Genomic DNA, 25,929 nt, shown 5'->3' with positions numbered 1-25,929 from the left:
TCTTTTCAGCTGAGCGGGGATGGTGCCTCAGTCCAGTCTTTCAGATAGCCACTGCTCCACTGAAGTTGGAACATAAGACCAAGCTTATCTGCTGTCTCGGCAGTGGGGGTTACTGTCCGTGTGTATCCGGTTGTCCAAAGAACCATTTGCTAAACGGTTTGCAGACCTGATGATGGCTGGTCAAAAGACTGGTCACGTGGTGATGGTGCTGAGCTGTCTGCTGTCATGGCTGCCCCCTTCACATCCCTCTGTGCTGAGGGCCCTTCCCTCAGATCCTTGGTGTAAATGTCCAATGCCACCCTAGGTTGTCTTCCACTGCAGTCTTCCTTTAAATAGTGAGTCATTCATCCTTGTCCCACTGTTTCCCTGCTTTTCTAGGAACCTGGACAGCAATTTCAACCTTATGGCACTAAAGGTGGGTATGTGAAGGTTTGGCTAGAAGGCTTCATTGGCTGCATCCTATCTCCAAGAACTTCTGTCTCCTTCTTACCTCACTGACCGATGAAAACAGACACACCATAATGAGCTAATGAGGCTCCAAGGGGCGGGGCAGAGTGGAAAAGACTGAGCCTCCAAGGTCGAGCTGGAAACTTCTTTCCACAGTCATCTTCTTTCCACAAGTTTTGGTGTTCTCATTCCCCTACAAGTTTTATCTGATTGCTGGAGGAAGCCTCTGTCTCACATCCAGGTGTGGGGAATGGCTCTCGTGCTTTCGTTGCCCTAGACAGAGAGCTTCTTTCCCCACAAATTTGATATTGACTATTTTTCCTTTGATCCAGGCGAGTCTTCCGAAACATAGCTCCCAGGAAAGCATCTTCCACAAATACGCTCAACAGGTACAGTACCTAGCACGGGGACAAGGGATGGAGGGACCCCGGGCCCTTATCAGGATACAGAGAAGAAAAGTCACTTGGTGGTTCATTTTATCAGCCTCTCTCCCTGAATGTCTCCAGAACTGATCTGGCTTCCAAACACTGGAGAGAAGTGGCACCGTAGCTGGGTGACATTGAGGCTGGAAAGCAGACCTTGGTGAGGGTGGGGCTCATGCTGGGGGTGGTGGTATTTTGAAATCTTTAAACAAGTAATTGTCAATACCCCCCGAAATCTTTCCTTCTGCTCTGCCACCTTCCTTGGCATCATTCCTCCCAGGAGCCGGCCAGCTCCAGAAAGCACCAACGGTGCTTTTCCTGCCAAGCCACCTATGTGCACAGAGGATTTTCTTAATGGTTTAATAAACCGTTATAAAGAACTCCTTGACGTGCCAGGATAAAAACAGCTGCCAAGGGCTCTGCACGATGGGCCTTTTGCCATTAATAGTCATGTTGGTTTGGGAAGAGCAAAGTGATAGATAGATGTGGCCATGTGTATGCTGCCGATCTTGTGCCAGGCAGAGGCCAAGGACAGGAAGGATGCCAGTCATTCAGAGGGCTAATGGGGTAACTAGGAGGCAGCTTAAAAGAGAATTATTCAGGAAGCCTGAGCCCAGAGGGAAAAACAAGGAGAAATGAAGAATGTGCCTGTCGTGAGGGGAATATGTTTCAAGGAACCGCTCAATATGGACCTCCTTGACATCAATATGGGGCCCAGGATTCAGGTCCACATCTGGGCTGATTCAGAAGACACTTCACTTGATGCAAGACAAGGTCTGCCCAGATGATCATCCCCAGTCTGGAGCTCCCAAAGCCGGGATGGCATCATATGCACTCCTTGTCCCCAATATCTGTCATTGTCCTTGGCCCGGAGAAGGTGCTCAGTCAGTCTGCATTGAATTAAGACAGATTAGCTTCCCCAGAGCAGATGTCCAAACTAAGTTTACTGCCCAAGGCAATCAGCAGGACCTAATTAGGATACCTGAGACCAGGCTTCCTTCAGGGGCAGATGGCAAAGTCCTTGGCATGTTTCAGGCACCTGCACATCTGAAATAAATAATATAATTTGTCATATGACAAATGGTACAGATTCCCTCTAATCAGGGTTTTTCTGAACAACCACCAAATGTCTCCTCATAGAGGGCAACTGGTAGCCCAGATGGGGCCTTTGTAGGAATTAAAATAAAAGTCACAGGCAGCTTTGCGCCAAGGTGCACAGCTCAGAATGAATTGGAATAGACTGGACCACACCCCCTTTTCACCCCCTGGCTGAGCACCCTTGAACAGGGCCCAGCTGGCATCATTCTGCACAATCTGTGAACTACCCTCAGAGGTTGTATCCTCAAAGGAAGGAAAGTTGAAAGCAAATGCTGCTGTATGCACCCACTCAGTCCTGTCTCCCGATCTCTTGTATCTGTTTAGCCTTAAGGGAATGTGATGAGGTGCTACCACTGCCATCAGTTACCTTCATCAGCCATGACAGTGGTGACGGTCCTATAACCCAGGGTCTGCCTGGGAGAAAGGAAGGACATGTTCAGCCTGTGAGCTGAATCATGCCCGTCTATCCATTTTTCCAAATGGCAAACGTACCAAATACCTAGGACGTTCCCAGTTCCATGCTAAGCTTTGGGAACACAAAGCGTCAGTCCTCAGGGATCTTATGTTGACGTGGTGGAGAGAGATGTGCAATTCTTTGGATAGTTGCTTAAGGCAGTCTTCATCTCCATTCCTATCCTCATCTCCTGGACATTTTGGTCCAGGTCAGGGAGTGTCCTAGGATGGAGAGACATGCAGAAGGAAGGAGACATGGTCCATGTCCCAAAGCTACTTGTATTCTAGGAGGTGACTCCACATAAGTCAGAGTTCCTTGCCAGCTGCTCTGCAGGTTGGGTGCCATGATTCTTTTGAGGAAAAAACTCTGTCAATAGTGGACACACAATGCTGGCTTTCCTGACATACTCCAGCCAGTTAGAGGGATGACCTGAGGCCAATTTCAAACACTGGCCACATGTTCTTCTCAGGGACGTTCCAAGGGGTCTTCCCCAGAGGACAGGCTGAGGGACTGCTTTTGCTTTCAGTGAGGTGGTGAGGCCAAGCCTGGGGACAGTGTGTCTGTGGGTCTATGCGATGTGTGTTCTTGGAAGAACCCAACAAGACCCCTTCTTCCACCTGACCCAGCCCCGCTCTGCTAAGCCACCTGCTGAGGGACCTCACTCTGGCTCCTTCTCCCATGGGGAGCCCTCCCGGAGTGCGGATGGCACATCACCCCTTCAGCTCTCACCAACCTGTGTGGGAGAAACGGCTGCGCGCCGTGCACTCGGCTTCTCTGTGGGATGGATCATCGTGGAAGGCGCTTCCCCACCAGACTGCTCAGTGTCCCCAGGAGAAAACTGAATGGAGTTTACAACTTCAGAAGATCAGTCTGGGAAAAGTGTCTCTCCCCTCAGCCTCCATTGCTTCCTCTTTCTTTCTTTCTTCCTTCCTTCCTTCCTTCCTTTCTTTCTTTTTTAAGATTTTATTTATTTATTTGACAGAGATCACAAGGAGGCAGAGAGGCAGGTAGGCAGAGAGAAAGAGGAGGAAGCAGGCTCCTTATCGAGCAGAAAGCCTGATGCAGGGCTCGATCCCAGAACCCTGGGGTCATGACCTGAGCTGAAGGCAGAGGCTTTAACCCACTGAGCCACCCAGGCGCCCCTACTTCCTGTTTCTAATCCAAGGAGACCCTTGTCTTTCTCTTTGCCTCAGTGGCTAGGAAGGCTCATGAGAAGTAATGTTCTCAGAGCAGCTCCTTTGCACCAAGATTCCTGGCACTTTCATCTCCTCCACGCATGCACGTACGCACATGCCCGTGCTCACACTCACACACGGAGGAGTCCTATTTTCTCTCCATCCCTTTCTGGAAGCAAATGGGAAAACACGCCTATGGGGCTGAGTGGATTCCTTCAAAACCCTTGTCCTGAGGTGTTCCCAAGTGCCAGGTGTGGTGGGGGGGAGGCAACTGCTGCTTTCAGTCCAATAACGAAGGAAGAGAGAAAGGCGAGGCGACCCACAGGTGGTGTCGAATGTCAGGGGCAATGAGCACTGCAGACATTCATGACCCAGAGCAACTGGGAAAGGCTTCATGGCAGGCTTGATGGGCACAGGGTGGGAACTGAGGGCTTGGAAGTCTGAGCGCTTCTCTAGCGTAAGGCAGTGTGCCGCTCGGCTCCTGGGCACTGAGGGGGCTCATCTTCCTCTCTCGTTTGGATCAGGAACTGAACCTGGATGCCGCCCAGCTTCAGAACCTTCTCAACCAGGAGCTCCTGACAGGTAAGGTCAGACCCCACCAGCCCACTGTCCCCACCCTCCTCCCATTGCTGAACCAGTCCAGTGTCACCCCCGCCCCCAACATGTCCATCCTTCCTGTTCCCCAGGAACTCCGGGGCACACGTTCTCTCTGGATGAGTGCCGGAGCATCGTGGCTCTGATGGACGTATCCTTTGCTGTGCCCCCTCCCCTGTTCTGGCAGCTCTAAGGGTCCCTCTGCTCTTTGGGCTGCCCTGGGGGGGTCTCATTAGGACATTAGGAATGCTTTCGCTTTGCAGTGTTTTCTTTTCTTCAGTTCTAAGGGCTTGGCTGGCAGAAGAGCCTGGGTTCCTGCCGATTCTATGCTAACTCACTGCCTCTCCCAATCACAGCAATGGTGTCAATGGTTAGCACTTATCAAGCATCGTGGCATGCCAAGGCTAGATCCATCACACGGGGAGAGAGAGAGGAGTTTGGAGAGCCTAGGCAGCCTGTTTAGTAATCCCACAGCCTGCCTGAAGTTGTGCCTGGTTTTGAAGAGTTTACAGCCCCCCAATCTGTGTTCTAACCTCATTCCGCAGGGCCTCCCGGCAGCACTAGTGGGGCCGATTTCCTCCCACCCCTCCCCTTACCCTGGGGGAGTCTTCCTAAAATCCCTTGTTCAATGAGCCCCAATTCAGTAAAGAGAACAACCCCCAGAACTTGGAGAAAACACCTTGGTCTATACAGTACCCCGTTAGCGCTGCCATGCCACGGCTACAGTCACAGCTGTCCGTGGGCACCAGCAGCTGGGCTGGGGATCAAACCCAGGGCTCCCGACTCCGGTCCCGATGGCCACCTCCCAGGAGCCATTTGTCCCCTGGCCGCCCCCGAGAGCCTGGCTCCCAGCTGCACCCTGGGACCTTCCCTTCAGTGGACCTACTCGGCCTCCCCGGAGTGAGACGGATCCCGGCTCCTTCACTCTTAACAAGACCCGATCGGGAATGAGGGGCCGCCGTTGTTGAACAAGAGCCCTTCTTGCTGAAATCCTAAATCAAGCCCTGTGTCTGCTGGCCCTGGTCTGGAGTCACTGGAGACAATGCCTGTCCCCCACAAATGAAGCAGAAGGGTCCTGCGGTCCTGCACAGCCCAGGGCAGCTCACCCTGAGGGACATGGTATCTGCCAGAGCCCTGCAAAGCAGACAGGTCTGCTCTGCTCTCCCTCTGCCCACCCACTGCTCCCCTCCAGCAACTTAGAGAGAGATGCTTTTCCTGGCATTAGCTCTGTATAAACCCATCCTCCTGCTATGGGGTGACCAGGGTTGGCTCTAACGGGTTGCCTCCACTCATCTGCACCCTCGTGCTGCTTCGGGGGCTGCAGGGACCCCCGTATGCTCCTCCACATTGCCCCCTGCCTGGGGCCCCCTCCAGCCAGTGCAGGCTGTGTTCCGGGGTCTCTCTTCCCTTGGTGCACGTGATGCTGGCTCCTTTTCTCAGGGCTTCTTTCTCCTTCCAATTTGTCCTTTTCCTCTGCAAAATGAAGCTAAGCCGGGCCCCTGCAGACACAGAGAGGGCCCGCTGGGGTGGGGCCACACCCAGGGGACAGCGGGCTGATGGCTGACCTGATGGCGCTACTAGCCGATGGTGGGACTTCTCCAGGCGCCATGCGCGGGTCCTTCTCCAGGCGCCGTGGGGGGTCCTGCTCACCGCTGTGCACTGGCAATGTGCACGTCCGCTCTTAACTCCCCGCCAGCTGAAGGTGAACGGGCGGCTTGAACAAGACGAGTTTGCAAGGCTGTGGGGCCGGCTCGTCCACTGCCAGGTACCGGCATGTTCTCTTTGTGTCCCGTTCAGCAAGTATCTACGCGGTGCCCGACCTGCAAAGTGTTGGGGGGTGCGAAAGAAGAGCTACCCAGCCCTGCCCTCAGGAGGCTTCACATTTTGTTCGGGGAGACTGCACGCCCCACTAGAAGACAGGAGGCAATGCCTGAGCTAGTGGCAGGGTGAAGGGTGCTCTAGGAGGTGGAAGGAGAGAGGGTCACCATGGGTGGCAGCTAAGACCGCCGGCCAGAATTCCCTCCCCGAGCTCCCCGCTCCCAGCTCCCTGTCCCTGAGACATTCCCCCAGTGTACCTGTTCATCTCATTCCCTTCCTGTCCACTGGCCAGACTCAACAAGATCACACATGTGGCCTGTGGCCTCAGTGTGGCTTCCCTATTGTTCTCAGGACAAGGTCTAAGCTCATCAGAGCTGTCCCTGGAGTTGGGACCCTGCCTTGGGGTCCAGGAGGCATCCTTGGACTCCTCCCACTCACTCCTTCCGCCCCAGCTGGGAGGCTCAGAGTCCAGCCAGGACCGACCCCCTTGACTGTCCAGCCTCAGGAATCTCTTCATGGGGAGGCTCACCTGCCCCCAGGCCCGGTTACATCCCCCTGAACCCACAATAATAAGGTGTTCTTGTGGGACATTTCAGGAATTATCCCCTAGTCCCTGACTTGGGGGACTCACAGGGCACTGTAATGGCTGATATGTCCCCCCTCCCCCATTAGACTGCAGAGCAGGGACACCCTCATGTTCCTCTGCTTCCCCCAGTGCCTTACTTTGTGTCTCGTACACAGCAGGCACTCAAAAATGCCCAGGGAATGACCAAACTAATGAATTCCTAATGAGTGAGTGATTCCCAATTGAGGTCTTTCTATATACTCACCAAAAGCCAAATAAGGCCAGAAAACATTCTTGGGCTGCTATTTCACAGTAATCGCTGCCTCCACAGGCCTGGGTCGCACTCCTGCTGGGGGTATTTTGCCTTGAAACAGCTCCTGTGGGGCTGCTGAGCAGAGACCTAGACAGGGAGCCTGAGTGCAGTCGTGGGGCAGCTGCACGCTTCCATCCCACAAGTCACCTGCCCGAGATTCTGTCTCGCCCCGAAAGGGCAGGGCTGATCAGGGCTCGGGTGAGAAACGGGGAGAGGTCAGAAAGTCCAGGGTGCACGAAGTCACTTGCCCATGGTTGCACAGCTGATAGTCAATGCTTATTTAAAACCACTGTTTTGGTTGCAAATTCTGTGCTTTTGACCACCACCGTATGTAAAGTCTTGAGAGAGCTCTACACCTCCCAGACGCAGCAAGCGGCCACGCGTCAGGAGGCCAGTCTGGGGGATGGGGAAGGGCAGAAAGGGGGTTGGGAGAGAGGCCCACAGCCCCACAGCTCCATAGCGGGCAGCCACTGTGGTCGGCTTTACCAGCCAGTGCCCACTGCTGCCTTCCCTGGTCCTTAGAGGAGCTGCTTTGAGCTGGGTCCCCCCAAAGTTTATTGAAATGGTCTCCAGGGATGAGAAAGGGGTTTCCAGGATCTCTCCCCAGGACGTCTGCTTTAAGGTGGGTGAGAGCACTCATTTGGACTTCTTACTTCCTTTCTTGAATCAGAGAGTTTTCCAGAACATCCAGAATCACTCCGGAGTTTTCCTGAGTTTGGATCTGTGGAAGGCTGTAAGGGATGCAGGTAAAGCAGGGCCCCTCGGACCTATCATGACTGGGGCCGTGTGTGGGAGAGAGAGCACACCCCTTGCATGCCGTATGCAAGGCTGCTGCAGGGGGGCTGAGGGTCAGGAGAGAACAGAGCTCCTGTGCCCCCCACCCCGGGCTTACACCAGCCTCTGCGGGCCTCCGGGCTCACGACTCAATCCTTGTCCTCCCCAACCTGAGTTCTCGTGTGCCGGTCAATTTTCCCAATTGCCTTTTGTCTCCAAACAGCTCTAACTGTGCTAAAATGACCCCCACATAATTGATGACTCCACATAATTGACCCCTCCCAGAGCTCGAGCTCAAGGCCTTCGAGACTCTTCCATCTCAACCTCTGAGCTGTCGGGGTTAAAGCCCTATGAGCAGGTGGATACACTGTCCTCCCAGAGGTTGGAGCTAAGTGAAATCTGTCCGCTTCAAGAAGGCCAGAGCTTTCAGTCCGAGCTTTCAATCCTCAGATGATGACAAGGATACAGCATAGGCTGCCTAAGAGCTTCAAGGTTCAGGAAGAACTTGCTCTCCTGTCTTCTCACTTGATCGTCTCCACTGCCCTGTGATTAGGAGTCGTGATCTGCCCTGTCTCAGTGGGGGAAATGGATCACAAGAAGTTTAAGTCAGAAAATTGCTGCCTTCCTTGAGAAAATGTAAGCTCAGATTCCCCCAGGTAAATGCTGGAAGGAGAGACTCCACGGCTCTCCCTCCCGCGGGGCCTGAGCCTGGAGAGCAGGGAGAAACATCTCCCTGCCTTAGCACCTGTCCTCCCCTTAATTCTTCCTGCCCAAGAGCAGTGGTTCTCAAACTTGAGTGAGCACCGGAACCCCCTGGAAGCTTGTTCAAGCACAGCTTGTGAAAACACCTCATCCCTCATCCAAAACTTCTGATCCAGGAGGGCTTGGGTAGGGCTCAAGAGTCTGTAGTTCTAAGAGGTTTCTACATGAGGCCGAAGCTCTTCGTCTGGGGACCACACTTTGAGAACGCCTGGATAGCTACAGAAAAAAATGAAATTTTATAAGAGACCACACTGATGACTCCAGAATAAGAAAAGGCAGACAGATAGAAATGGCTGGGATCCAACTAAAACGCCTTCAGGGACCAAGCAGATAACTGAATGGGGCAGTGGAGGTACCGTAAGAAAAGAGGGTAATTTCTGCATATGGCGAGCTGGGGAGCGCAAGGTCTAATGGCGTTCGAATTCCTATTTTATTAATGCTGGAGAACGGGCCACCAGGCTCACCCCATTGATGGATGGTTTGGCTTGCAAGGTTCTCCTGTCCCCTGAAAGCTTATAGGCACGGCCGTTTGCCAGTTTGCTGCTGTCTGCTATGGGGTTGGTGCCTCCCAGAGCTCATAATTAGACACACCCAAAAAGAGCAAGGTGCCTGTGTCTCGCCCACCTGTGGCCACCTTCGGACTATGGTCTACTCCCGGAGGACCAGCCTCTTTCCTGCTCTGCCAACTTAGGATGGAAGCTCGCACTTCCAGGGACCGCACTTGCTCACACTAAGAGTGCTCACACCTGAGACCCACTGGCAGTCATGGGGTCGGGGAACAATGTGGTTTCACAAGGTCACCGAGCGAGAGAGAGGCCTGATGGAGGCGGGGCTGGGAGCAAACGCCTGCTGTCCCGGAAGCTGCCTCTTCACATGGGAATTATCCGATGATGGTGAAGGCCAAAGTGTCCTCAAGTGTCTTGAGTCTCTGGAGTTGGTCTCTGGCCAAACTCCAGAACAATGTCACCGGGGCCCAGCAGCCATGAGGGGGGCCAAGTGGAGAATTAGTAAAAACACGAACTGAAGTGAACTAGCCTCTGAGCCAGACAGAATAGGGAACAGTGGTAGAAGGCCACCACCCCGAGTGGCTGCTTAGACTTTGCCTGTGAGAGGACAGGACCTGCTCCAGCCTCCTGCTGCTCAGTAACCCACCCCGCGGTCCAGGCTTCCTTGCAGGGATCTCCGTCAGCAACGAGCTGCTGGACCTCATGACCCTCCGGTACGGTGACAGCAGCGGCAGGGTCAGCTTCCCTAGCCTGGTCTGCCTCCTGTTGCGACTTGAAGCCATGGCAAGTAAGTGTCACCTGGGCGACATCCTGGAGACCATCATAGCGACCAAAAAATATTGTAGAGGATCAGGAATGCACCCCTGCCCCAGGCCTAGGCCCGGCCTCAGTAACAGAGTGGGCTGGAGTCTTGCATGAGGACCCCTTGCTCCATGACGCAGAGCCAACATTAGCCTGCGTAATGGTAGACCCCGTCTGCATCTCCTGCGTCCCTTCTGTACTCCTTCTGTCCAGGACAGTCCCCTATCCCAGGCTCTCATTTCTTCACCACCCTATTTAGTGCCTATTTCAGGAGCGAGGTTCATTTAACTCACGGTGTCCCTTCTCCATGTTGTTTATAGCTTAAACCTATACTATAGTCTTGCAATGAATGCGGTCTCTGCTGAAGCCAATTCATGCACAAGTGATAGATGGGGGCGGGGCAGGGGCACTTCCCCAAAGCTCCAGAAATTCTACCATGTAGGTCAGATATTTGGACACTTCTTAGCAGCCACCCCGCCCTTTATTTTTCAAGAAAATCCTATGTGAAACCTCAAGCCATAACATAGCTCAAGAGTTGTGTTTGGGGTAGAAGTGGCATCTGGCCTCATCCTAATCTTTACCCTATCGCTGGCATGGCGCACCACTGTAAATCCCACAGCTCTGAGCCAGGCAGTTAGGGAAGACTGAGAGACCAGAGCCCTGGGAGCAGAAGAGAGACGGTGAGGCATAAACCTCCAGAGAATTCTCTGTTGGACAAGGGAGGTTCTCCAGAGGGTGCCCGTAGAATACTTTATAGGACAGGCCCACACATCCCCTCAGCCATGTGTGGAAGGGTGAAGAGTGCAAGGGCACGAGCAGAGGGAGAGACGTGTGTGGGCCGGAGCCGTCACAGAGAGCTGTTCCTCAGGGACGGAGCTGGCTGGGAAGAGACAAGGAGGGAGAGAGAGAAAGTGCTTTACAGAGAGTCGCCATATTTGCCTTTATCTCCCTTGACCTATCCTGATTCCTCTCCTCCTCTTTAGAGACTTTCCAGAACCTCTCCAAGGATGGGAAAGGACTGTACCTGACAGAAATGGAGGTGAGGTGCCTTCCCTTCCCAGACACGGGGCACAGTCCCAGGCCACCTCTCCTCTCCTGATTCCAGGGGGCATTTTTCTCCCTGAGGATATTGGCTGGTCTGTCAAAGGCCAGCCAAGCTGCCGGCCCCGCTGCCTCCAATTACTGCCTTTATATATTACGGGCTGCCAAGGCTGCTTTAGGATCTTGGCAGACAGATTTTATTTTTTTCCAATAGCTTAATAAAGCAGAGGATTATGTGGGCGTCATAAATCCAAGAGGGAACTGAGGAGCACCTGCTGAGCTCACTGTGCATTAAACTTACTCCCCGTGAGCTTTAGAGAGAGCCTCCTGGCCTAGCCAGCTGGTCGACCTCAGCTATCCCTCTCACTGCCTAGCTCCTCAGGGAGTAGCAAAAGATAGGTTGCAATGGGGGCTTGGGACCCCCTGCTGGGTTGGAATTAGCTGGAAAGTTTTGATGAGACTAGACTGAGGTCTTTCAAGGAAGGGGGTACCATTTGCCCTGCTCTGTATTAAGCAAACAAGTTTTAAGCTATGTCATAATGATGATGTTTATTTCTCAGTGGATGAACCTGGTCATGTACAACTGAAGCGAGGAGTAGAGAAGACCCCAGAGTCCAGGTAAGACATGGCAGCTCTAGAATCGTTTCCTTCTAGCACAACTCCTTGTCTCCTCTAGGAACTGCACACAAGACTCTTGCCTTGAGAGGGGCCTGCCTAGAGATTACAGAGCCCTCATCTGTGCGGGCCAAGGCTCAACTGCTCAGGGCCCCTGAATTTCAAGGCCAATGGTGCAGGCTTCATCAAAACCATGGATGGAATGACCAGGGGACACTGATGAAAGAGTGTGGCCCGAAAGTCATGAGTGAGGGATTTAGAACTCTTATTTATTAATTTATTTATTTTTTAAATTAAACTATGATTGACATTTAATAATGTATTCATTTTAGGTGTACAATATAATGATCGGATAGATGTATATATTATGGAGTGATTACCACAAAAGGCTTAGGAAACATCCATCACACACAGTTACACATTTTTTCCCTTGGTGATGAGAACTTTTGTAATTTACTCTCAGAGTAACTTTCAAATACATATACAATACAGTATTGTTAACTATAGCCATAGTGCGGTCTATTCTATCCCCAGGACTTAATTATCTTATAACTGGAAGTTTGTACCTTTGGACCATCTTCCCTGCTTTGGTCCACCATCCCCCCCTCTACTCCCGGCAACCATCAGTCTGTTCTCTGTATCTCTGAGTTTTGTTTTGTTTTTGGATTCCACATAGAAGTAAGATCATACAGTATTTTTCTTTCTCTGATTTACTTCACTTTACTTAATGCCCTCAGGGGCCCTCCATGTTGTCACAAATGGCAAGGATGTCCTTTTCTATGGCTTAGTAATATTCCTTCATATATAAAATACGTTTTCATTATCCATCCGTTTACTGATGGACATGTAGGTTCTTTCCTTGTCTTGGCTGTTGTAAGTAATGAACATGGGACACACATATCTTTTTGAGTCAGTGCTTTTGTTTCTTTCAATAAATACCCAGAGGTAGTTTCTGGATCATGTGGTAGTTCTACTGTTATATTTTGAGGAAACTCCGTATTACTTTCCAGAGTGGCTGCACCAGTTTACATTCCCACCAACAATGCACAAAGGGTCCCTTTTCTTCACCTCCTCACCAACACATGCTATCTCTTGTCTTTTCTAAAATGGCCATTCTAACAGGTGTGAGGTGGTATCTCATGGTGGCTTGGATTTGTACTTCCCTGATGACTAATGACGTTCCACACCTTTTCATATACCTGTGAGCCATTTGTATGCATTCTTCGGAAAAAATGCCTATCAGTCTTAGTTGATTATTTTTTTTTTGTCACTTCTGCTTTAGGTGTCAAATCCAAAAATCATTGCCACGATCCATGCCAAGCCATGATCCCTGTCAAGGAGCTTACCCCTAAAGTTTTCTTCTAAGAGTTTTATGGTTTCAGGTCTTACATTCAAGTCTTGAATCCTTTTAGTTGATTTTTGTATATGGTGTAAAAGAGCAGGCCAATTTCATTCTAGAATTTTTTATTTGAATTTCCAAAGAGGAATGGCAATCACTCATCACGGGAAAGGCTAATGTGTGGAACAACAGAAATGACCAGAGCCTGGGGAGAGGAGAGCTGGGTCCGGCCTCGGCTCTACCATTGCCTCACTTTGCAGCTGTGCACACATCTGTAGCCGTCAGCATCTGTAAATCTAGCGAGTGTGCTGAAAAGTTAATGCCCGTGTCGCATTTCTTCTACATGTTTATGTTCAGGGAATAGACCCGAGAGATACATAGCCCATACCCCATGCTACTGTAGCAGAAGCCCCAACAGTCTGCTGGAATCTTCCAGGACTGGGGTGCTCGATATTTTGTGCTCCTCATGGTTGGACATTTCTGGGTGTTAGGTATTATTTTATCAAGAGGCAACAATCTACTTCCCTCGAACTTTCCACCCATGCATCCAGCTCTACTCTGGACCACTACAGAAAAAAGACTGGACAAGCCAGATCTTCACATCCTTGCAGATAGCTCTGCTGCCTCACCGAGGCCTCTCTTTTTACTTATTCCTGGTGATTCTCATCTGAAACCTACTGGTGACCATGTCTCTATGCCAATGTCCCTTTGAAATACATAGTTCTCCTAGACAGCTGTCCTGTGATCAACATATTTGGGTACCCTATAATTTTTATAAACAGCATTTCTTTAATCTCCCAACTCTGTACCTTGAAATCAAGAGAAAAATCTCTCCATAAAGAAATATTTTAGCGGGGCGCCTGGGTGGCTCAATGGTTTAAGCCTCTGCCTTCAGCTCAGGTCATGATCTCAGGGTTCTGGGATCGAGCCCCACATCGGGCTCTCTGCTTGGCGGGGAGCCTGCTTCCCCCTCTCTCTCTGCCTGCCTCTCTGCCTACTTGTGATCTCTGTCTATCAAATAAATAAATAAAAATCCTTAAAAAAAAGGAAAAGAAATATTTTAACATAACTATTTCCTTGATGCTTCTTAATGAACACAAGTTAACATAACTTGCAGAGATCAAAGTTATTTAGACTTACCTGTATTGTCATGAATTCCCCTTTCATTTCTTTCTAAAATTAGGGCATGTGAATATTTCCCATTTTCAGTCTGCCTAATTCCTATTCTAATCTGCATGATTTCTAATGTCAGGAATGATTCTTCAGTTGTATCTTCGAGCTAATTTAAGATGCAGGACCTAAAGTTTGAACTTTTGAAATAACTGGACTTTTTCTCATTATCCTTCATCCTACACAGGGTCCCAAGTCCCTCTTAACCAATCTTTCTGTACTTCCTGTTCTGAACATTATGTAAGAAGAAAGTATAATATAAGATGTATGGTTATGTGTGCTTCAGCCTCTTTCATTAATGTCTATCATCATCCGTAAGAGTGTTCCCTTGTCTTCCTCATTAATCATGGTCCTCTGACATCATACTCTTAAAGTAGATCTAGCCACTCTTGGCAGATGGGTTGCTGTGCAGAACTGGAGGCAGGAGGGTGAAGAAGTTCTGCCTCCAAATCTACAAACTCTCTTTCATCTATAACCATCTCCCACCTTCCTCCTGTTATGTTAGAGGGCATATGTCTCTGAGGATGTTCTGGATCTCATTACCTCCCCCCTTCACAAGGACCCAATAGAATGAATTCTCTCCTCTGTTCTGAATATTAAATCAATTTCTCTCTATCTCTCTCTCTCATTCCTGGAGTCATCCACTTCCCACTGAAACATGCTTATCTCTTACATTTCTTCCATCTCCTATTCCCTTCCAGCCACAACGCCATCTCCTCCCTTTACAGCCAAACTTCATAAAAGAGCTCATTGTCTCCACATCCTCACCTCCCACGTTCCCTTCAAACTACTTCAATTTAGATTTTTCAGACACCGTCTCTCTCCCTGACTTTGCACTGTCTCCCTATCTGATTTTCCTATATCCACCCACTTCACTCGAGTCAATTTCCTGCAGTCTAAGCACACTTTTTAAAATTCATATCGAGGGGCGCCTGGGTGGCTCAGTGGGTTAAGCCTCTTCCTTTGGCTCAGGTCATGATCCCAGAGTCCTGGGATCAAGCCCCACATTGGGCTCTCTGCTCAGTGGGGAGCCTGCTTCCTCCTCTCTCTCTGCCTGCCTCTCTGCCTACTTGTGATCTCTATCTGTCAAATAAATAAATAAAATAAAATAAAATAAAATAAAATAAAATTCACATCCAATCATTGCCCTCCCCAGGTTAAAACCCTTCAATGTCTTCCTGTTGCTATTTGGGAAAAGTCTAAAGTCAAGAATGTGGCATGTACCATCTGCCTACTGCCCACTTACCTAACCATACCTCGTATCTCTCCTCCTTCCTGTGCTCTGTTCCCACCACACCAGCATTTCCTTTATTCCCTCCAATGTTTCATTCTTTCCCAAACCTTGGGTCCTTTGCCTCTACTGTCTGCTCAGTCCTGGGTTTAGTTACATAAGTCCTGATCCTTTGTGTCTTCACCTCATTGGGTTCTCATATTATTTACTCACTGTCACACTGGCCAGATCATAACATTCAGAATTCTTTATTGTTATTGTTGCCCACTCCTTATATTTTCTTAAGGTCTTATGAAATGTAATTCACCCATCATAATGAGTTACCCATTTGATATACAGAGTTCAGTGGTTTTCAGTATAGTCACACAGCCATGCAACCATCACCACATTATAATTTTAGAACATTTTTGTCACCACACAAAGAAACCCATGCCCAATAGTAGTCACTTCCTATGTTAGCCCCATCCCTCTAGTCCTGGGAAGCCACTAATTGGCTTTCTGAATCCATAAATCAGCCGATTCCGGACAGGTAACGTAATTGGACTCATGCAATATTCAGTCTTTTGTAATCAGTTTCTTTCATCTGTGGTAGTACGTATCAAGACTTCACTTCATTTTAATGCCAAATGACATTTCATTTTGTAAATATACCATCTTTTATTCATCTGTTCATCCATTGATGGACACTCATTTAGGTTGTTTCTGCTTTCCACCTTTTGGGGATAGTTCTGCAATGAATGTTTGTATACAGGCTTTTGCATGGTTGTGTGTTTTCATTTCACTTGTGCGTATACCTAAGAGTAGAACTGTTGGGTCATTTGGTAACTCTATGTTAACATTTTCAGGAACTATTTTCCAGAGCCACTGCATCATTTTGCATTTCCACCAGCAATGAATGAGAGTTCTGACTTGTCCATATCCTTGTCAACACTTACTATTGTCTGACATTTTTATTAGAGCCATCCTAGAGAGTGTGAAGTGATACCTCATTGTGGTTTGGTTTGCAGTTCCCTGCTCATGATGGTGAACATCTTTTCAGTGCTTACTGGCCATTTGTATATCTTCTTTGGAGAAATGTCTATTTTGGTTCTTTGTTCGTTTTTAAATTGGTTTATTTAACTTTTTAAATTTTTAAATTGGTTCGTTTAACTTTTTTGTTACTTACTTGTAAGAGTTCTTTACATATTTGTAAATATATATGTGTGTATATGTATATATATATATATATATATAATATTCATTGTAGTTATAAGTCCCTTTTCACCTATGTGATTTGCAAACATTTTCTTCCATTCTACAAATTGTCTGTTAAGTTTCTTGCTTATATCATTTATAGAACACAAATTTTTTATTTTGTTGAAGCCCAATTTACCTATTATTTCTTGTGTCACTTATACTTTTAGTGTTATATACAAGAAATCATTGCCTCATCCGAGATCATGAATAATCCTCTTGTGGTTTTCTCCTAAGAGTTTTATACTTTAGCTTTTCCACTAAGGTCTTCGATCCTTTCTGAGGGAATTTTTGTATGTGGTGTGATATAGAAGTCCAGCTTCATTCTTTTGAAAATATATATCCAGTTATCCTAGCACCACTTGTTGAAAAGACTACTCTTTGCCCCATTTTATTGTCTTACCACCCTTTTTAAAAGTCCGTTTAGCATGATGTAAGGATTTATTTCTGAATTTTCCATTCTGTTCCAGTGATCTATATGTCTGTCCTTGTTTGAGTACCACACTGTGCTGATTAATATAGTTTTGTAGTAAGTCTTGAAATCAGAAAGTATGAGTCTTCCAGCGTGGTCTTCTTTTTCAAGACTGCTTTGGGGTGGCTCAGTGGGTGACTTTGGCTCAGGTCATGATCTCAGGGTCCTGGGATCGAGCCCCACATCAGGCTCTCTGCTCAGCAGGGAGACCGCTTCCCCCTCTCTCTCTGCCTGCCTCTCCACCTATTTGTGAATCTCTCTCTCTCTCTCTCTCTGCCAAATAAATAAATAAATAAATCTTAAAAAAAAAAAAAAAAAAAGACTGCTTTGGTAATTCTGGGTTCCTTGCATTTACACATGAATTTTAGGACAGGCTGACAAATTCTGCAGTGGAAAAAAGGGGTAGCTGGGATTTTGATAGAAATTACATAAATCTGTAGATCATTTGGGGAATGTTGCCAACTTCACAATCTAAAGCTTTTTGATCCATGAACATGAGGTTTCTCTCCATTGTTTTAGATCTTCTTTAATTTCTTTCAGCAATGTTTTATTGTTTTCAGTGTAAGAATCCTGTACTTTCTTTGTTAAATTTATTCCTACGTATCATATTTTTTATGTTACTATAAATAATTTTATTTTTAGATTTTTCATTGCTAATGTATAGAAAGAAAACTGATTTTCATACATTGATCTCACACTCTGCCACCATGCTGAACTCATTCATTAGTTCTAATGGTCTATGGGAGGCTCCTTAGGATTTTATAACTACAAAGTCATGTCATCTGTGGAACTGCAAGTAGTTTTATTTCTTCCATTCCAATCTGGATGCCTTTTTTATTTTTCTTACCTCCTTTTCTTGGCTAGAAGTTCTAGAACAATGCCAACTAAAGGTGAAGGAAGCAGATATCCCTGTCTGCTTGGTGTTCCCGACCTTGGGAGAAAACGGTCTTTTACCAATAAGTATGACGTTCGCTGTGGGATTTTCATAGATATTATTTGTCAAGCTGAGGAAGTTCCCCTCTATTTGTAGTTTGCTGATTCAACACACTTTTAATTACCTGCTTGATGTCTATATTCCCTGCTGGACTGTAAGCTTAGGTATGTCTTTGGTTGCTATCTCCTTAGCATGTAGCAAAAAGCCTGGCATAAAGGAACCACTCAATAACAGTTTTCCAAATGACTGAGAGAAATTGCCCTTCCAGGTTCGTGTCTTCCTTTTTTTTGTTCTCGTCCTAATTTTTATAAATGTTGTCTTCAACCCAGTTCTTCCTGCTATCGACTATGTATGCAGTTTCTTGTCCATCAGGATTACTGGAAAGCAGATAATTAACATTATCTTGTTAAAATCTCTAATACATCATGACCTATATTTTTTTCATAAAAGGTTTATTGTTTGACCTGTTGATCCTCTCACCCTTTTGAAATCTGCTTTCTTGAGTCCAGGGCACACTTCTCTTTCTTTTTTTTTTTTTTCCTAAGATTTTATTTATTTATTTGAGAGAGCAAGAATAAGAAAGCGAGAGAAAGAGAGCAAGCAGGGGTGGGAGGTGGAGGGAGAGGGAGAAGCAGACTTGTGACTGAGCAGGGAAGCCCAATGCAGGGCTTGATCCCAGGACCCTGGGATCATGACCTGAGCTGAAGGCAGATAGTTGACCAACGGCGTCACCCACGCATCCCCCAGGGCACGTTTCAATGCCCCCCAACATTCCCTTATTTTGCTACTACAAAGTCAAAGCTACATTCTTCTAGGATTTCCACCACTCCCACATTAGCAAAGAGACTCTCACTATTGGCCAATATCCAACCCAGAGGAAAATTCCCTCTCCTTGTTCATCTGGCCCTCTGGGCAATGAAGCTGTCACTGGAACAAGTGAAGGCCTTGTCAGATGAGCTAAGTGAGCTTCTCCCCAGAGTTTGGGGTTGCTAAAGCCCCCTCATCAGTCGGCTTGGATCCACCAGGCAAGCTGGCATGTACTCCCATTGGGAGAACACTTCTGTTCCTCTCTCTCTCATCTTCAACCCATCTGTTCTGCTCTCACTCAGTGAAGTAGGATATAGAAGTACGCAACCAGAGAACTCCTCTTCCTCCCCTCCCATTGTACCTATTCATTTTGAAGGAAGCATGCACCCCCATTGTCCTATTGCTGGCCATGTTTATATTAAAATTGTTTTAAATATCAAGGTCATACTTCAAAAAATGCTAATGCTCAATGAATTGGTATATTGTGCTTAGAGAATTAAGGCTATGTTGATCTTAATCGATTTCAAGTCTAGAGGGGTTTTTCCTTTTTTTTTTTTAAGACTTTATTTATTTATTTATTTATTTGACAGAGATCCCAAGTAGGTAGAGAGGCAGGCAGAGAGAGGGGAGGAAGCAGGCTCCCCACTGAGCAGAGAGCCCGATGTGGGACTCGATCCCAGGACCCTGGGATCCTGGCCTGAGCCGAAAGCAAAGGCTTAACCCACTGAGCCACCCAGGCGCCCCGAGTCTAGAGGTTTAATGTACTGCAAGTCACACTCTGCTGAGAGTTTTTCTAGCTAATGTCATCTACATTCACGTTGATCTACTGTCAGTGTGGTAATAAAGTGTCTTATTCTAACAAAGTTATTATTTATAACAATTTGGCACTAATACGGACGGGAACTATCTTGAGGAATGGGCCACGTTCTCCCACTCTGCATGAAGGTGACGAATGAGCAGCAGTGATCCTGATCTTTCTGATCTACTGACAACAGTTTTCTCCTATCCAAGTAAATTATCTCTCCCATCCTGCAGACCAGAGACATCCTTTTTGAGAGTTAGGAGCCTGGGTTTGCCTCTAGAGAGGTGAAACTCCCTACCTGCTTTGGCCAACATACAGGTGGTAATTACTGTAGAACCCAGGGTGTCCAGCCTTCCAGATCTGGCTTTGGAAGAGAATGGTATCCAGCTAGAAAAAGTGACTTCAGTACCCCAAGGGCATAAACCAAGAAGGAGGAAGAGTTGATATCCAGGAAACAAGATCCAGCCCTGGACCCTTTACTAGCTAGGGAAGTCCCGTAGAAAGAGAAAGGAAGACCAATGGGGCCAGGAAGAGAGGTCTTTGGGGAAAATGGAACCAGTAGTTTATCTGATTGCTTCATTATGGGTAAAATGTGCTCAGAAGGATTTTTAAAATTTTTCTGGAGAGTTTTGGAAGAATTATTAGGATAATGACATAGACTAAGCAGATTTTTTGTAAGATTTTATTTATTTGACAGAGAGAGAGAGAAATCACAAGTAGGCAGAGAGAGAGGAGGAAGCAGACTCCCTGCTGAGCAGAGAGCCTGATGCAGGGCTCGATCCCAGGACCCTGAGATCATGACCTGAGCCAAAGTCAGAGGCTTAACCCACTGAGCCATCGCACCCCATAAGCAGATTTTTTTTAATGAGATAACTATTAACATCTGGAAGAACAAAGATTTATAGAAGAAAAAAGGACAAGTGATCCTAGAGTATTTTTTCACTCAGCAGTGAACAGTACATATGTAATTATAATAAAATAAGAATTGAATATTGATCTAACCAAAAGATGTGACATAAATATATTGGAGAAAGGAGGGGAGAAGTGTAGGTATGGAATGGGTTAGGAGCACACCAGCCCAACCTTCCAGTATAAGTAGTCAGGCATTTGACGTTGACAAGTCTGGGGAGAAACCTGCAGGCCTATCCTTGGAAATACGGAGGTAGGCATCAAAGAAAAGAGTCTGGAGAGTCTGGAGAGCAGAATTTAGGGAATGAATGGGACAGGTGACTGCTGTTTTTTCTTCCTGTCTTGTTATACTATTGGAGTTTAAAATTATATATAGGAGGCTGGACTTTTATGAAAATAAATAAGCAAAACTAGTAAATAGACTGAGACAGGCATTTAAGACTCAAGAAAAGAGAAGGGGATAGAGAAGAAGGATCAAGTCTTTCTCAAGTGGCTGGGAAAGTGAGGTGATTATGGTTGTGGAAAAACATGTCCATACAAGAACATCGCTTTAGTCCAAGAGATGTGCACTTGAGAAAAGCCATTCTTCGATAGGAATCCACAGCCAGCAGACCAGCCTTCTGCTGGAACAGAAGCTAAAGCTGTTGTCATTCCAGCTTCTCCTGGTCTCAGTCCTTCCAGCCTGCTCAGGGGCTCAGAAAAAGATCTCCCAAACTTACGCACCACTCTGCCACTGGCACTCAGGTGCTCAGGGGGCTGCCGTCTTGAACTAAGGGCGGAGTAAGTGCATAGATGCCTCCAAGGAATTTTGGAGAAGGAGGTGGAGACATTCCTGTCCACTGGGTGGCCTTGGGTATGTTGGAACAGGTCCACCTTCACCAGCACGGGGTCCCTGTGCTCCGTCTGTTATCTGCTGGTCCCAGACAGCATCTATGGGAACAGGTCCAGGCCTCTGTGGTCACTCCAAGAAGGGAAAAGCCTCTTTACTCTCCCCTGGCCTTCTGCAGTTGAACATCTGTGCCTTTCTCTAGGACCAGCTCCCAGCGATCACTCAAGAATCTGGCTCTCCTTGCCACGGGTGGTGAACTCCCATGCGTGTGAAACATTGAAACCTGCCCTGCCTGAAACGTAGTCAAGGCTGTCTTCAAGGAACCTGGGCCTGGTCCTCAGCTGAGTCAGGCTGTAGTCAGCTCGAAGTCTCAGAGCAGGTCCTCTGACCACTTCAGGACACCAGCCTGGGATGCCCTGGAAGATGAAGCAGGAGATGTTCCACGGTGGGAAAGAAGGGGAGCAGCTTCCTCATGACCCCCTTCCTCCAGTCCAATTCATTTCTAGGAAAAGCCAGAATGAGGCAGTCTGCCCACCCACAGGGTGCTGGGGGTGATCAGGGAGCCGTCTGCTGGGTGTCACAAAATAATCCCACTTCTCCCTGTCTGTATCCTGATTGTTTCACAGCCAAATGGCAAAAAAAAAAAAAAAAAAAAAAAAAAAAAAAAAAAAAAAAAAAAAAAAAAAAAACAGTTCCCATAAAGGTCTTGGACTCTGACAAGTAGGATCATAATTCTGAATTTAAAAAAAAAAAAAAAAGAAGAAGAAGTTTGGGGAAGGAGAAATGCAGCCAGCAAGGCAGGTATGCCCCTCCCTCTTTATCCATAAAGGTCTCTCCAGAAGAGCATGGCCCCCTCCAGGGTAGAAGAGTTCCCAGAGAATGACCAAGCCAGACCCCCACTCAGGAGACTCTGGGTTTGAGAATGCATTCCCGAACTGTTCCCCAGTGGGGGGATCCTTACAAATATACGTGTGTCAGGGGGACAGGAGGGCGGAGACTTTCTGAGCAGACCCAATCAGAAGGCGGACAGAATTGGGGAGGGGTACGCCATTGCAGACTCCTGTGTTCAGGGTCGAGGTCAACATTTGGCAAGTGGACACATCCTGGCACAAAGAACAGAGGTAGCTCACTAACCTGTGTCCCAGGGGACTGCTGCAAAGGGTTTATGATCAGTTCAGCGACTCCAGCAGGGACCACATATATGGCAAAGCGTGGGTCGGGTCATTTGGCCTCCAGGCCCTCTGCTTAGTGACCCAGGATGGCCAGCCACGGTGCTCAGCATGGACTTAGGAGGCAGACAGAGCTAATGCCTGAGGACTCGAGTTCTGGGCAGTCAGCCTGGTCCCTCATGTAAGATTTTCTGCGTGCAAAACCCTGGTGCCAACAGATAAACACAGACTCTGTTTAAAAAAAAAAAAAAAGTGGGGTGAGGGGAACTGGTTCCCAAAGGAACGAATGAGCCCCCTCTGGCAGGATTTCACCGGGACATCCAGGTGGAAAACCCAACAGACCTGCGTGCTTTGCTGCCCCAACTGTGAGTCACCCTGGAGTTCTTACGGAAGGAAACTGCAGATGGAGGCTTGGCGGCCAGCAGCCCAGGGGCGGCCATGACCCCTCGGCCCCAGGCACCGCCAGAGTGGTGTCCCCAGGACACAGAGCCGTTTCCTCCCTCATGGGGTTCGGCTCAAGAACCAGTCGTTAATTTTTTCTTTAAACTAACAGGATAGAAGGGGAGAATTTACTCAGTTGATTAATTAGAAAGCTGACTCTCGTGGCCACACCAGGGCTGGAGGGCTTGCATGGCCTTGGGGGTCTGGCTTCTCTGCCCGGAGCTGGGGGGGGAGGGGGTTTGTCCCCATCTCCCCAGTAGAGGGGAAGGGTCTGGATCCTTAGCCCTGGTGCAGAGCCGACCAGTTAGCTTGTCCCCAGGCTGCACCTTCTCAGGTCTCCCCACATCCTACAGCCAAGGTCAAGAAAGTCCCCCCACAAAAGAGGGGTGAAGACATTCTGGAAATGTGGCAGTGGGCACAGAGCTCAGCTGGTACCAGACAGAGGGACGGGGAGGGGCGGGAGCCATCACGGAGCCAGTGGGGTAGCCTCCGACTCCCAGGGCTTGCACAGCTGCAGCCACTCCTCGGGGGACACAGGGTGGCCAGGCTGTCCTCGCCATTTCATAACTGAGACCCTCAAAGCCCCAAGAAGAGATAGCTGCCCCATTACAGGTAGCAGATGCTAGACTTGAACACTCATCCCTGCACTTCGTGACTGTGGGGCCTGGGCTGCAGGAGAGCACAGCCTGCTCCTTGGCACTGGGGCTCAGCCCGGTGAGGGGGAAGCTCTGACACGGGCTGCATACACACGTGCGTACACACACACACACGCGTGGGGGCGATGTCAGTCTTGCTTCCATTTAGAGCAGAAATGGGCCCTTTGCCGACTTGCTTCTTGCCACGTCCAGGCCCCAGGGGGACAGAGGCAGGATTTACGGTGGGAACTCACAGGGGACTCGTCAGGCCCATGCTCTCCCTCCTCGGCGCCTGCTCCCTCCCCGCTGCTCCCTCAAGGGCCCTGAGCTCCTCCGATAGAATCCTTGGAGAAGCTCACATAGAGGCAGCTCAGTTCAGTGGGGAGTTCTTGACCTTGAATGGTCAACTCACCTATGTTCGATATTAAGAATGGAGATAATAGGGGCGCCTGGGTGACTCAGTGGGTTAAGCATCTGCCTTCGGCTCGAGTCATGATCCCAGCGTCCAGGGATCGAGCCCGGCATCCGGCGAGCAGGGGGCCTGTTTCTCCCTCTCCCTCTCTCTCTAGGTCTCTCATCAATAAATAAAATCTTAAAAAAAAAAAAAAAGAAAAAGAATGGAGATAATATAACTTAACTAGAACCAAGCATTTTAAACTTTCCATTCCATGGAGCAGCCGGCTGGGGGGAGGAGAGGGAATAAGAAAGGGGGCTGGGCCTGGAATACGGGGAGGTTACGTGGGAAGAACGGAGCGTAACAGGTGGCATCAGGCAGGAAAACAGGAACCACTCTGTTCCTGTTTGAACAGGATTTAACACAGGGACCAGGAGGAGCAAATGCCAGAGAAGGTGGCCAGTGACTGCCAGGTTTATCACGAACTTTCAGGGCACCCCGAGGGGCTGCTGCCCCTCCCCTAGCCAGACCCTGCAGGGACCCGCAGCCCTACGGCGCTCCCAATTCCCGAAGCCTGCGTACCTGCCTGCCCTGCTGGATGCAGAAGAATAAGGCTTCAGCCCCTCCTCTCTCTTCCCAGTGTCACGTAAGCATAAGCGCATCTCACTGGAGGGACTGAAAGTGTCTCGGGAACTCTCAGGTTTCCAGCCCCTTCCAGACAGGAGAGGAGACAGAAGTGGGTGTGAAGAGGGCCAGGTGCCAACGGAAGAGAGAAATGGAAGGAGGAAAGCAAGACCAGCAGATGGATATGGAGATCCCGGAGCAGGAAGATGCCGGGCGTGGGGCTGACAGGGCTTGGCCGGGAGCAACAGAGACAGACGGCTAAGATGGGAGACGCAGAGGACGAGACCTAAATCAGGAGATCAGAACAGGACGACCACCGGGGCCGTGGGTGTGGACTGGTGTGTTGGCGATGGAGCCCAATCATCGGAAGCCCACTGCCGGCGGAAAGGACTTGCCTCACATGGATCCGGGTTAGGCCTGTAAACTCTCAAACTTTAGTGGGCATTAAAAATCACCTGGAGTAACTTTTTTAAAAGAGATTATTTTTAAAAAATATTTTATTTATTTGTTTGACAAAGGGAGAGAGAGCACGAGCAAGGGCAGTAGCAGGCAGAAGTAGAGGACACGGGGCTCCATCCCAGGACCCTGAGATGGCGACCTGCGTAGAAGGCAGAGGCTTAACTGAGTGAGTCACCCAGGCGCCCCAAAAAGATTTACGTGAGAGAGAGGGAGAGAGAGAGTGCAAACAGGGAAGGGGCAGAGGGTGAGGGAGGATCTCAGGCAGACTCTACCCTGAGCACAGAGCCCGACGCAGGGCTTGATCCCACGACCCCGAGATCACACCAGAAGCCGGACACTTAACCAACTGTGCCACCCAGACGCCTCACCTGGAATGACTTTTTTTATTTATTTATTTATTTTTAAGCATCAGAGATTCTGATACAGGAAGTCTGGGGCTAGACCTGGGAATCTGCCTTTATTGAAAGCTCCCCGAATGATGCCTGTAGTCCTTGGGAAACATCTCAGATGTCACTGCTTTTGGGACTCTAGGGAATGGTGCGTGCTCTTGGCCCCAGCCGCCGCGGTAGCCCTAAGATGCCTCATGAATCCCAGCTTCAAAGCCTCACCTGCACACCCACCCCTGCCACACTCTGCACCCCGGGCACCTCCTGGAGTCCCTCCTGCCCGCTCCCCGCTGCCTCCTCCCCTTCCTCCCCACTCCCAGAGAACTGATGTCCTGGGTTATTTTTACCTCCAAACAAGCTAATTAAGCAACAATCCTAGAAGAATCCATCACTCTGACAAGGCTGTTGATTAACCATCCCCCAGCCAAGCCAGAAGTGCTTCATTTCCCAGCGGGACCGGCCATAACGGCACAGCAGCCCTGGGCGGCAGCCGAGCAGCCAAGGGATGTATCTGAGAAGACAGAGGCAGGTGGGTCCTTGGGACAGACTTTGCAGCCTGGAGAAGCTCACAGGAGAGGCAGGGACACTGGCCTGACGCCCCACAGGCTGGGACATCTCAAACGATTCCACGCCATCCTTTCAAATGTCCCCAGAGAGTGCCTCTGTTGTGAACAATTCTGGACCACGGGAGAAGAGCCGGTGGGAAGGGG

The 25,929-nt window shown here is 48.8% G+C and overlaps 1 protein-coding gene across 5 annotated transcripts in view; it reads left to right on the top strand.

Moving 5' to 3' along the window:
- Positions 1-24,849, top strand: part of CAPN13 (calpain 13) — an 83,263-nt gene extending 58,414 nt beyond the window's left edge. For 3 of the 5 annotated variants that reach the window (XM_004777895.3, XM_045079271.1, XM_045079270.1), the window contains 10 exons: positions 379-415; positions 780-836; positions 4,121-4,178; positions 4,283-4,341; positions 5,887-5,955; positions 7,557-7,632; positions 9,587-9,715; positions 10,713-10,768; positions 11,331-11,388; positions 21,314-24,849. In XM_004777895.3, the coding sequence (XP_004777952.1) occupies positions 379-415; positions 780-836; positions 4,121-4,178; positions 4,283-4,341; positions 5,887-5,955; positions 7,557-7,632; positions 9,587-9,715; positions 10,713-10,768; positions 11,331-11,357 (568 nt within the window). In that variant the 3' untranslated portion in view covers positions 11,358-11,388; positions 21,314-24,849. Of the gene's footprint in view, positions 1-378; positions 416-779; positions 837-4,120; positions 4,179-4,282; positions 4,342-5,886; positions 5,956-7,556; positions 7,633-7,883; positions 9,716-10,712; positions 10,769-11,330; positions 11,389-15,970; positions 16,210-21,313 lie in introns of those variants that run through there. The other 2 variants (XM_004777896.3, XR_006606511.1) reach the window with 2 other exon arrangements.
- The last annotated feature ends 1,080 nt before the right edge of the window (positions 24,850-25,929 follow it).

Source organism: Mustela putorius, unplaced genomic scaffold (assembly GCF_011764305.1).
Source record: "Mustela putorius furo isolate JIRA1106 unplaced genomic scaffold, ASM1176430v1.1 tig00000281_pilon_pilon_pilon, whole genome shotgun sequence".
Classification (NCBI taxonomy): Eukaryota; Metazoa; Chordata; class Mammalia; order Carnivora; family Mustelidae; genus Mustela; species Mustela putorius.
The sequence above is the reverse complement of the archived record's forward strand: the minus strand, read 5'-3'. Positions and strand labels throughout refer to the sequence as shown.